Below are 12,369 nucleotides of genomic sequence, written 5' to 3'. Positions count from 1 at the left end.
TTGTATTCTTTTTTTTTTTTTGGTACTGGGGATCGAACTCGGGTCCCTGCGCTTGCTCAGCAGGCAGCGAAAACACTGAGCTAAATCCCCGGCTGTATTCTTATTTTTAATAGAGAACCAAGCAAGAAATTACTACCAAAGAGTAGAGACATTAACATAACAATTTAGGAAGAACCTGAGGATTCTCTTCTCCGCTACCATAAAAGCGACACAATAAAGTTACTTTCTGGTTGACCAAGTGGATGCTTATTAAACCTTTGCTTACAACAAGAAAATTGAGCCCACTTACATCACCTCTTAGATTATATTCTAGATAATAAGGTACTTAGGCAGTGCTGGTCCAAAAGAACTTTCAGTGATGATGGCATTGTTTTATAATATTCACCACCCAACACAGGAACCACTGGCCACAGGTGGCTTTGGAACATTTAGAATCCAGCTGGTAAAACTGAGGAAGTGGATTTCTTATTTTAATTGCTTTCAATGAATTAAAATAGCCATATATGACATGTGGCTAATGGCGACTGTATCAAGACAGTATAGAATATATACTGGCAAACATTATAAATTGTATCTATGCACTATCATTACTACTGTACCTTAATCAGCAGCAGCTAGCTTTATAAAAATGTATCTAAGGGGCTGGGGATTTAGCTTAGTGGTTTTGCTGCCTGCCTTGCAAGTGCAAGGTCCCGAGTTCGATCCCTGATACCAAAAAAAAAAAAAAGTATCTAAGTTGTAGGTGAGAGTATGCCTTTTTATCTAAACATATTTTGGTATCATGTAAACACAGTATCTTCATTCTAAAGACCACTCAAAGTTCACTTGATCTCAGAGTAAACTGGCTGGAGATGTGGTGGGCCTCTCCTATGTAAAAGCTGGGAGGGAGTGGGAATATGTTCCTTTCAATGACTAATTTAAAAGTCTTACATTTATCAACACTTCTGGTTCAAAATTCTATATCAAAATATCACCATTCAGAAATTATTGACTTTTTAAGCCTATTAATTGCTAAAGTCATTATATTAAAAAGTTTTTGGGCCAGGGATTTAGCTCAGTGGTTTCGCTGCCTGCTGCGAAAGCACAAGGACCCGAGTTCAATCCCCAGTACAAAAAAAAAAAAAGTTAAAAAAATATATATATATTTTTTGGTATCTGGGATTGAACTTGGGACCTTGCGCTTTGTGAGGCAGGTGGCAGAACCACTGAGCTAAATCCCTGGCCCAAGTTTTTTAAATATGTAGGAGGGAATTATATATGTCTAGCGGAAGCTGAAGTACAAAGAAAAAGTGTCAAAGTTGACTCTGGATTAAAGATTTATCTAATTAGCAATTAATCTTATACCCTTTTAATTTCTAAAAATGTGTTTTCTCTCCTTTCTCATATGCTAGCTGACAATGCTTGCTTGCTTGCTTGCTTGCTTGCTTGCTTTCTTTCTTTCTTTCTTTCTTTCTTTCTTTCTTTATGTTTTTTGTTTTTGAGACAGGGTCTCCCTACATAGTTCAGGGTGGCCTTGAACTCACTATGTAGCCCAGGCTGGCCTCCAACTCCAGGCAGTTCTCCTGAGGGCTGGGATCACAGGCGTGTGCCACCATGTCTGGCCTTGACAGTGCTCTTTTCTAAACTATTTCTTTTTTTTTTTTTCCCAGTACCGGGAACTGAACTCAGGACCTTGCACTTGCCAGGGAGACGCGGTGCCAACTGAGCTACATCTCCAGCCCTATAAAGTATTAGAAAATAGAGGCAGTTTGCAAGAGGTTGGGAAGCAGTATGTAAATTCAAGGGTTGAAGAGTTAAGACTGATGTTTGAGATTACTCTCATTTATGTAATATTTCTTTCCACTTCATGTTTTTGGATAATCAAAACAGAACTCACATAAAGAATGATTATCCCATTATAAAATCTTAGTGACCAAGCACAAAGCAAAGAGTAACTTCTCTGAGGCTCAATTTTCACATACATAAAACGAAAAGGCTATCATATGCTTTGCCAACTTAACAGATTCTCATGAAAATCAAACATAACAATACCTCAAAATATCTTCTTAAACATTTTATTTATTAATTGATTGGCAGGGTCTTGCTATGCTGTCCAGACTGGCTCTGAACTCCCAGGCTCAAGCCTCCTTCCTGCCTCAGCCTCCTGGGTAGCTGTGCCATCACATACGGCTACCTTGAAATATTTTGAATATAGTCCATAACATTATATAGCAATTAAAGATGCTGGAACTTGGTTCAAATCCAAGTTCCAGTGATCCTGTGGCCTTGAGTATATATTTAATTACTTTAGTCCTCGCCTTCATTTGTAAAATGAAGACAATATTTTCTCCCTCACGGGTTGCTCTGAGCATTGGGTGAATTACTACACTGAAGCACCGATGCAGCTTCATGTTAGCTACTACAAGCATTACAAATATATACATACATCCTCCCTGCTCAGCTGTGCCTGGCCAACTTCAAACTCATATTATTTATAATCATGAAAGTACAATTCTGTAAAAAACTTTTAACTTTTAGGAAAATAATGTCATAACATTATTGTCCACATGTAGAAAATAGTAAATTTTAGTAATCAGTGATGAACTATGACCATAAAAAGCACACTTTAGGGCCAGGGATTTTTGTTTTTTGGTACCTGGGATCAAACTCAGGTCCTTGTGCTTTTGAGGCAGGCGGTGGAACCACTGAGCTAAATCCCCAGCCCAGGTTCTGCCACCTGCCTCGCAAGCACAAGGACCCGAGTTTGGCCCCTGGTACCAAAAACAAAACAAAACAAACCAAACCAACCACATTTTAACTTAAAAAAATTATTGTAAGTGGCGTATTGTGGTGCATGCCTGTAATCCCAGCTACTCAAGATGTAGAGGCAGGAGGGTTGCAAGTTTGAGGCCAGCATGGGCAACTTAGCAACACCCTGTCTCAAAATAAAAAAATTTTAAAAAGGGCTGAGGACGTAGGTCAGTGGTAGAGCACTTGCCTAGTATGTGTGTGGATGGCCCTGGGCTCAGTCCCCAGTACTGAAAAAAAAACTGTAGTAAAGTTGCAACAGAAGAGCAAATAAATAGCTGGTGGCACACAGCTACAATCCCAGCTACTTTGAAAGCTGATGTAGGTAGATCATAAGTTCCAGCCCAGCCTGGGCAATTTAATGAGATCTTGTCTAAAAAAAAAAAAGGGCTGGGCTGGGGATTTAGTTCAGTGGTTCCCCAACTGCCTCACAAGCCCAAGGTCCCAAGTTCAATCCCAAGTACCAAAAAAAAAGGGCTGGAGTTTAATCAGCAGCATTAAAAAACAAACAGTATATTTTTTGTTTTGTTGTTTTGAGACAGGGTTTCACTATATAGTTGACTGGCTTTGAACTCACATGTAGCCCAGGTTGGCCTCAAACTTGCAGCAATCCTCCTGCCTCAGCCTCCCAAGTGCTGCAATTACAGGGGTAAGCCACCACACCCAGTGTTTTTTTTTTTTTTTTTTAATGAATATACTGTGGACCAAGTCCTTGTCAAAGGCAGCAACAATATATCTTTGGTAGTTTTGTTGCTTTGACCTTTATTCATTTTTCTGTGGTACTGGCAATTGAACCAGAGCCTTGCACTTGTTCTAACACTGAGCTACAACCCCAGTTTCACCCCTCTTAATTTTATTTTGAGACAGGGTCTTGCTAAATTACACAGGCTGGTCTTGAACTTTCAATCCTCTTGCCTCAGCTTCCTAAGTAGCTGGGCTCCAGGAGTGTGCCACCACTCCTGGCTGCTCTGAATTTTAAAAAGAGGTAAGGGCAAAAATAGCTGCCTCTTAGTTCTGTCACTCAAAGGAATATCACTTCATTCCTTCCATACTGGCAATACTTTATTAGAATGTAAATTCTGTATGCACTGCCACTGTATGACATTTTGCATTGCCAAATCTTCAGGAATTTGATCAGTGCCTGGTTCAGTAACATTTTCCCAATGAAAAACATCCACGTAAATGATTTCTATATTTTCTTTTCTTTTTGGTACCTGGGATCAAACTCGGGACCTTGAGCTTGCAAGCCAGGCACCCGAACCACTGAGCTACATCCCCGGCCTGATTTCTATATTTTCTATAACAGTATCAGTCTAGATGCCTGACATGGACTTCAAAGCCTCTCATTACCCTTATCTTTATTATTTAGTTAGTTAGTTACTGGTGATTAAACTCTGGGTTTTGTACTGAGCTACACCCCTAGCCTTTTTACAACTTTTTATTTTGAGACAAGTCTAGCTAATTGCTAAATTGCCCAAGATGGGCTCAAACTCAAAATCCTGTGCCAACCCCCTAGAGTGCAGGGATTGTAGACAGGCATGCATACTATGCCCAATGCCATCATAACTTTAATTACTAACACAGAATCAAAGAATAGAAGGGGCTTCAAAAATCATCTGATTTGGTGCATTACTATTATTTAAAGATCTCCAAAATAGGTGATTTCATTTTCCTCCCAAATGGAGATTTCATAAGCAACTAAAACTCCTTAGTATGCTCTGTGACATTTACACAGTGATGAAATCAACCATTACTGTACTTGGAGGTAAAACTCCTGACAAGACTGTGTCAGAAATACAAGGATTCAATGAAACAAGGTCAGATACGATTAAAAAACACGGATTTTCCTCTCCAGGTAATTCCAGTTTACCAGGAAAGACAAAATTAATGCAAGTTAGAAAGAAACAACTTATATGAATTGGTATAAAATTAGGAAAAGTTATACTGTATCATCTGTAAATGCTATACTAGTGGTTTAAGGAGAAAAGATCAAAGAAGGCTGGGCTGATTACGGGAGACAAAACTAGGAACTGGGGGTTGGAAAGACCCAGGAAGAATGTGGAATCTTAGACTGAGAATAATTTGTTGGGGGTCTGACACACAGAGAACATCTCTCCATTTGAAATAGCGCATGCTAATGAGCGGTAGAAAAAGAGGAGTCAGAAAGAGTATAAATTATGAGGAAAACAAGCCCAAATATTTTTAACTTTCATGTGGTAGGAAAAAGAAAAGGCAGTAGAAGGTTTTCAGTAAAAAACTGATGTCAGTAGTCTGTTCCAGGTTATTCACCCCTCATAATCAAGGAGTCCTTCAAGTCATTCAAAATCATCCCCCTCCTTGATGCTGGAGATTGAACCTAGCGCATTCAATATGCTAGGTAAGCAGTCTACCACTGAGCTGCAGCCCCAGCCCTTTTTATCTTCTGAGACAGGATCTTGCTAAATTGCCTAGGGTGGCCTGAAACTTGGGATTCTTCTGTCTCAGCCTCCTGAGTAGCTGGGATTACAAGTCTGTGCTATGCACCCTGCTAAAATTTGTTTTCTAGGGCCAGGGATTTAGCTCAGTGGTTCCAGCACCTGCCTCGCAAGTGCAAGGTCCCGAGCTCGATCCCTGGTACTAAAAAAAAAAGTTTGAGTAAAATTTGTTTTCATTGGTACTAGGAAATGAAAGGGCCTTTGCACTGAGCTACATCCCCAGTCCTTTTTAAATTTTCATTTTGACGTGGACTCACTAAGTCTCTAAATTGCCCAGGCTGGGTGTGAACTTGTGGCCATGCTGTCTCAGCCTCCCTGGGTGCTAGGATTACAAGAGTGTGCCACCACACCAGCTCAATATTTGTTTTTATTATAATGCAAATCTTTGTTCTGTTTTTGTCTTTTGTGGCAAGGGAAAGTAACAAGTAAAATTCACCACAATAAACTTTCCTACCTATTAAGGCATATACAGTATCACCCTTAACGTCATGTCTAGACAATATTATTTATCTTCTGTATCTTTATAGTTTATACCTTTTGCTTCAGGTAAACATTCCTAAAGAATTCCATTTTTCCCTCTTTTTGTAGAACTGGGGACTCAAACCAGGGCTTTCACACTGAGTTGCATTCCCAGTCCACTTTTATTTTTTCTTTTGAGATGGAATCTTGCTAAGTTGCTAAATTACCCAGGCTGGGTTCGAATTTACCATCCTCTTGCGTCAGCCTCTCAGAGTGAGGCGATTATAGGTACATGTCACTATGTCTGGCCAAATAACTGCCTTTTAAGCACTCTTAGTCCCACAAAACTGTCTCTGAAGTCTGTATGTCTTATATTTATTTTATTTTGAGTGTATTTGTCTGTTTTATGCCCCCACTGTTAAGATTTGTTTCATTACTGTACTTAGTTGCATGGCCAGTTACATCTATATGGTTATCACACCATATTTGAGAGATGAGAAACAGAGCCTTAATTACATGAGTAAATTTATTTTTCCTCTAAGATCCTGACTTTTTCCTAACACTTTATCAAAACTAAGGAATATAGCTTGTAATAATGGCTTATTGCTATTACTATCTCAAATGCATAAATATCCAGTGACTTAGATAAAAGATGTTGTAAGTATAGTGCAAAGATTTAAAAAATTAGCTATGCAATGTTAATCTACCAGTGTTTACTTTTTAAAGGCAAAAGAGTCTAATTTATTGTATTATACTAGGTGAGTTTATCACCTTTTTAAAAATCAATCTTCAGTGCTGGGCGTGGTGGCCTGTAATCCCAGGACTAGGGAGGCTGAGGAAGGAGGATCACCATGAATTCAAGGCCAGCCTGGGCTACAAAGCAAGGCCCTGACTCAAAAAAAAAAATTTTTTTTAAAAAATCAATCTTCAACAATTCACACCTGTAAGAAATAATGACCAAAAATATCAACTACTTTTTAATTGTTGTTAAGGAGAGTTGCAAAGAAAATAAAAGACATTATTTCTATCCTTTTTAAAACACTGTAGTCTAACAAAAGATTCAGTAAGAAAGTAACAAAACAGGCTGGCTGTGGTGGTGCACGCTTGTCATCCCAGCACTTGGAAAGCTGAGGCAGGAGGATCGATGTGAGTTCGAGGCCAGCCTGAACAACAAAGTGAGACTTTGTGTCAAAAAACCAAAAACAAACAAAACAAATGCATACAAAATAGCACAGACAGAAAAATTCATAAGAATTTGTTTACAAATAACATACTACATAAATCAATAATCATGCATGCATACACAGTGTTGTTACTCCCCCATCACTCTCTCTATTCCATGTCCTAAGTTACCTACATGTAGTTTTCAGAGGTTAATTTTACTCTGAGGTCTACAGATTGGTCCCTATAATCAGTAAAGAGCTCTACAGCCTCTGTCTGTCTGTATGTCTTTCTCTCTCCTTCAGTGCTGATGACTGAACCCACCACTTTGTGCATGCCAGGTGAGTGATCTACCATTGAGCTACATCCTCGGCCCTCTTTTGAAATTTTTATTTTGAGACAAGATTTTGCTAAGTTGCCCAAAACGGTCTGGAACTTTCGTTCCTCCTGCCTTGGGGTCAGCCTCCTGAGTAGCTGGATTACAGGTTATGTGCCAACAATGCCCAGCTGAGTTCCACGATCATGTTTCTTTTTCTGGTACCGGGGATCGAACTCAGGTCCTTGCGCTGGCGAGGCAGGCGGCGGAACCACTGAGCTAAATACCCGGCCCTGATCTTGTTTTTTTGGCTTCTCCTAATTCTCAAACTCCACTGACACCAAACAAGAATAAAGAAAAAAAATAGTTATACAGTATTTATTATTTGTGGTCTTAAGGGCTGAACTCTGGGCCTCTGCACTGAGCTACATCTCCAGGCTTTTTTATTTTTTATTTTCAGACAGGATCTCACAGTCACTAAGTTGCTCAGGCTCAAATTTCCATCCTCCTGCCTCAGCTTCCCAGAGTGCTGAGATCACAAGATTGTGCCACTGTGCCTGGCTAAATCTAGTACTTCTTTAATATGTAAACTGTTACCTCTCTTTCATCTTTCTTTTCTTACTCATATTCTGTTCATACACATTGGCAACTTCTCAACCAACATAGCAACCCTATGATGCACAACTACATACCTGTGAGCTGGGTTGCTTGGGCTCATCCATTCTCCCAGGAGACTCACTTCTGGCTCTGTGTCTCTCTGTCAAGGGAACCACACTGCCGGAGGGACTAAATCTGTTGGAAGAAGAGCATAGAGGGGACTAACAGAAAAGTAGTGTCAAAGAACTTAAAAAGATAATAGCCAGGTGTGGTGACACACAGCTCCCAGTAGTCAGGAGGTTGAGGCAGGAGGCTGAGTTCACGGACAGCCTGGGTTACATAGTTTGAGTCCAGCCTAGACAACATAGTGAAACCCTGTCTCAAAGAACCAAAATAAAACAAAACGATGAAATTAAAAACAAAAAAGATGATGTTTCCCCCTCTTTATCTTATGTTTGTGGAAGGGAACAAACTAAGCAACATAGGACCAGGGGTTTAGCTCAGTGGTTCTGCTGCCTGCCTCAAAAGCGGAAGGACTCGAGTTCGATCTCCAGTACCAAAACAAAAAAACAACAAAAAAAACCAAATTAAGCAACATAACTGAAGAAAACTTTCTTTCATGGGGTCACTGTAGAAGCTGGTTTGAAATAAGTTAAGAAATGTTTGTCTTAGTGCATTTAAAAAATACAAAATGACACAGGACATAGATCATATAAGCTGGTAAAACTAAAGCCAAATATAAGCTTTCTACCCTTACATAAGTACTGGGAGAAGAGTAAAAGAATAATTAAAAATTGGGTTTGCAATTTTATTTCTTCTATTTAACTATTGTTTTTTGTTGTTATTTTTTCCTTCACCAGAGTCTATGACAACCTGTTACATATTTCAGACTGATGATACTGATTATGGAGATGAAAAAACTTTGTGTTTCAACAGATAGCACTACTGATACAGTTCTAACATAGGATGAAAACTGTTAACATTGGGGGTCAATAAGCTCTGTGCTCAAGAATATTTTCATTAAGTGCATACAAAGGAAAATATTCAAGCCGGGACTTTCTGAAGTGGATGCAGAAGACAATACTATCCGAATGTCTACAATACTTGTGTCTCTCAAGATCAGTTAGAAACCAAAGAAATAGCTTCTTTAGTTTTATTGCTTAATTTTAATTTATTCATGAGAGGTGAAAAGAACAAATATTACCAATGTGAATTAGTAATTTTTTTCTTTCAATTGACTCACATCAAAACTAGTGCAATTTCTACCAAAAAGAAACATTCTTACAGTGATGATGAACCTTTTAGAGTGTTCAATGATTACAAACAGCCGGCTGCAGTGGGAGTGCTGCAGGTTCACCACCACTGTTCTAACATATATAGTGTATTAGAGAAAAGTGGCACAGTAGCACTGGTGGAAAAAACTGAACTTTTAGGTAGCAGTCATCCAATAAAAGAAAATAGGGACTATATCAGCAAATGACAAGTGATAAAAGGAATGAAAAACATCCGAAAAGCTTTTCTTTGGAATTACTGTACTGTGTTGACACTAATTTAGAAAGAACAGTCACAGACAGTACCACAGTTACTCTAATTTGGTAGACGAGGGCGGAAAAAAAAGTAAAGGGTACTGTAGAGAACGTGAATTCCCAAGACCACCTACCTGTGCAATAACATACCAAGGAAGGGCAATGCTGCCAGGTTCCTGGCTGATGGTCAGCTCCCTGCCTGGAATTCCGAGGAAGCCCTGGCAATTACTGATCCTAGTGTGGCTGCAGATGTTATTCTGATTCATGGCAGTGTCTATCTTTACCATAGTTCTCACAACACTGTGAATACTTCAGGACTAGGAGCTTCCTGCTTTAAAACAGTAAGAATGCATGGGCCAGGGATTTAGCTCAGTGGTTCCGCCACCTGCCTTGCAAGCGCAAGGACCCGAGTTTGATCTCTGGTACCAAAAAAAAAAAAAAAAGAATGCAAGTCTTTTGACATACCTCCAGTTTCCTCAAAATCAACTCATTGCAGTTAAGAATATCAGGTAAGGAAGATGCTCTACAAAACACAGGGCCCATGTAATGTGTGCACATTAGCCATTAGATGGGAAAAGGAAACAAACCTTACCTGTCAACTTCACTGCTTGTTGGCCGAGCCAGCTTGGCTCCTGCAGACCCTAGAGTATAACTTTCCTGTCCTACGGAACCATGGCCTGTGGTGTCAATGACCATGGCAGTGACCTCCTCTGCACTACTCCCATCTTCTCCAGAAGGCTGATTCTCAGGCCCAAGCCACTCCTCCAGATTTTCAGTTTTGATGTGCACAGCTCCCAGAACCCTGACTTCGTCGTCGCTCCGGCCCCCCCGATCTGCCACTCCTGTCTCCACATACCACTGTCCTGCTCGGTTAATCCGGAGAATGGGCTCCCGGCTCTCTGCATCAGAACTCTGTTCGATGATCTGAGGGCTGGTGGATTCCTCAGGGGGACTTAGCTCTCTGATATCCAGCACAGCACTGACCTGTCCTCGCCGGCTCCCCTTCGGGGTACTATGTCGTGGGCTAAGGGAGTGGCTTAGATTTGGTGTGACCCTGTGAGACTCCGGAGGTCTCTCTTGATGCTTTGTCCTTGTTTGACTTAATTCTGCTTCAACCTCAGCGACATTAATTTTGAAATGAATGCCCTCCAGGATCTGTGTGCATTTGTCTATAATATGCTGCATCTGCAGAAAACTGGCAGCTGTTAGGTAGCTGATGATATCTGCCAGTTGCAGGCATATCCGCCCTGTGTAACAGAAAGAAAGGAGCTGTTCAAAAACAGTGGGGTTCTTGATGACTGAAATGGAGACAGTGCTCATTTCATTCAAGGACATGTGATCCCGGAAATAGGGGGAGCTGGCAGCCAGTACCACTTTGTGAGCCCGAAAAGCTTGTCCTTGCACATTGACCACAATATCACAGAGACGGCCCTGCATGCGCAGCTGGTTTAGATGGCTCAGGACAGAGTTGCTGAAGTCAGGGATCTCCAATTGTATGTTCCCTCCTTTCTCCATGGTCATGCCTGAAGGTGCAGGCACACATTCAACCCTGATGAAAGAAGAAACCACATTCTCATTAAGAATAACAATTGTATTCTCTTGGTGCTTCCTAGTTCAAACATATTTTTCTAAAAACTTAAGCTATGACCATACTTTCCTTGCTAATACAGTATACAACAGCAAAATGGAAGTTCAAGCTGGGTGTGGTGGTGCAGGCCTGTAACTCCAGCACCTGGGAGGCTGAGGCAGGAGGATCACAGAGAGTTGGAGGCCATCCTGGGCTACATAATGAGCTCAAGATCAGCCTGAACTACAAAACAAAACCCGGTCTCAAAAAAAAAAGTTCAAGAGGGAAGGAAGGAAGAGCATTAATCATAAGGTTGTTTGGGGACTGATTATAGAATCCCATGACAACATTACAACTTTTTTCTAAGAGGAAATAAACTTTATAAAGAAACGTAATTACACACAGATAGGTTAATTAGCTACTTAACATTTCACTACTTGCTTATGTTAATTACCTTTTAACCTAATATCCCACAAGAATGAAGGCCAGGATCTTTAGGCTTAGGAGCCAGGGTTCCCACAAAAGCCTGGACTCTGAGGCAAACTCTAGATTAGGAAGAATTCCACAGCTGTGTCAGGACTCCAGCTGCAGAGAACTTGAAGTTCAGTTCTGAGTCAGGAAAGGCTACATAAATCTACCTCTATCCAAATTTGAAGATGAGGATTTCAGGTGGTGGGCGTCAATGTTGGCTTTACATATGCATTTCTGAAATTCAGTTTTCTAGAGCTGGTATTTGAAAAATAGAGCATTTGGAAGTATGGCCAAAATGTTTATATTAAAAGATTGCAGGGCCGGGGATTTAGCTCAGTGGTTTCGCCGCCTGCTGCGCAAGCGCAAGGACCCGAGTTCGATCCCTGGTACCAAAAAAAAAAAAAAAAAAAAGATTGCAACTGCATCCAATAGTCTTCAATAGCTTAAAGTACACTTTGTATAAATCCCAATAGAAGGACAATGATTTAAACCCAACTTGCAGCCACTTATCTATAAATCTGTAAGATACTATATAGTTGCGTTAAGACCTGAAACTTCAGGAAACTTATCCTGACAAGCCCACAGTATTGCCCTCATCTATACACACTAAGCAGTAAACAGGGAAGTGTATACACTGCTTTCAAGAACTAACTTTAGCCAATCAGACCTTTTTCCAAAGCGTTACTGTTTGTTTTGAAACTTTTAATCCAGTAAGAGCCTCTGTCGATGGCATCAAGAATTCAGATGTGTTTATTTTGGAGCCTACACCAGCGCCTTTTTTGTTTGCTCTTTCCGGCAATTCTCCAGTGAGGAGGAAGCCCTTGGAGTAAAGTCTTTCTTTACCGTCGGCTGTAAGAGGGAGAACCGGGAACGGCCCGGGGTTGGCCACTCCGGTACCCAAGCAGCTTTCGTCTGCGTGAGGAAGGGGGAAAGGGAACTGGCCAAGGAGCGGAATGTCACCCAGGAACTCGGCGGCCTGGGAGCAAAGCGGCGGCAGCGGAGAGCTCAAAG

The 12,369-nt window shown here is 40.7% G+C and overlaps 2 protein-coding genes across 10 annotated transcripts in view; one reads left to right on the top strand and one right to left on the bottom strand.

Annotated features, from left to right (window-relative positions):
* The window catches only part of Zbtb37 (zinc finger and BTB domain containing 37), a 26,877-nt gene extending 16,036 nt beyond the window's left edge, over positions 1-10,841 (bottom strand). For 2 of the 3 annotated variants that reach the window (XR_015444522.1, XM_004853413.3), the window contains exons 1-2: positions 9,913-10,841; positions 7,890-7,989 (exon numbers count right to left, since the gene is read on the bottom strand). Coding sequence is in view for 2 of the 3 variants with exons in the window: in XM_004853413.3 (XP_004853470.2) it covers positions 7,890-7,989; positions 9,913-10,841 (1,029 nt within the window). In the remaining variant the exon portion in view is untranslated. Of the gene's footprint in view, positions 1-6,697; positions 6,884-7,889; positions 7,990-9,912 lie in introns of those variants that run through there. The other variant, XM_021265404.2, reaches the window with a different exon arrangement.
* Serpinc1 (serpin family C member 1) overlaps positions 1-12,369 on the top strand; it is a 43,525-nt gene that overhangs the window by 26,759 nt on the left and 4,397 nt on the right. For all 7 annotated transcript variants that reach the window (XM_004853412.4, XM_021265400.2, XM_004853409.4 and 4 more), the window contains one exon: positions 1,650-12,369. The gene's annotated coding sequence lies outside the window, so the exon portion shown is untranslated. The remainder of the gene's footprint in view (positions 1-1,649) is intronic.

The sequence above is a fragment of the Heterocephalus glaber genome, unplaced genomic scaffold (assembly GCF_053883595.1).
Source record: "Heterocephalus glaber isolate CG9 unplaced genomic scaffold, H.glaber_assembly_v1.0 deba00001600, whole genome shotgun sequence".
NCBI lineage: Eukaryota > Metazoa > Chordata > Mammalia > Rodentia > Bathyergidae > Heterocephalus > Heterocephalus glaber.
Note: the sequence above shows the minus strand (reverse complement) of the source record. Positions and strands in the feature narration are given on the sequence as shown.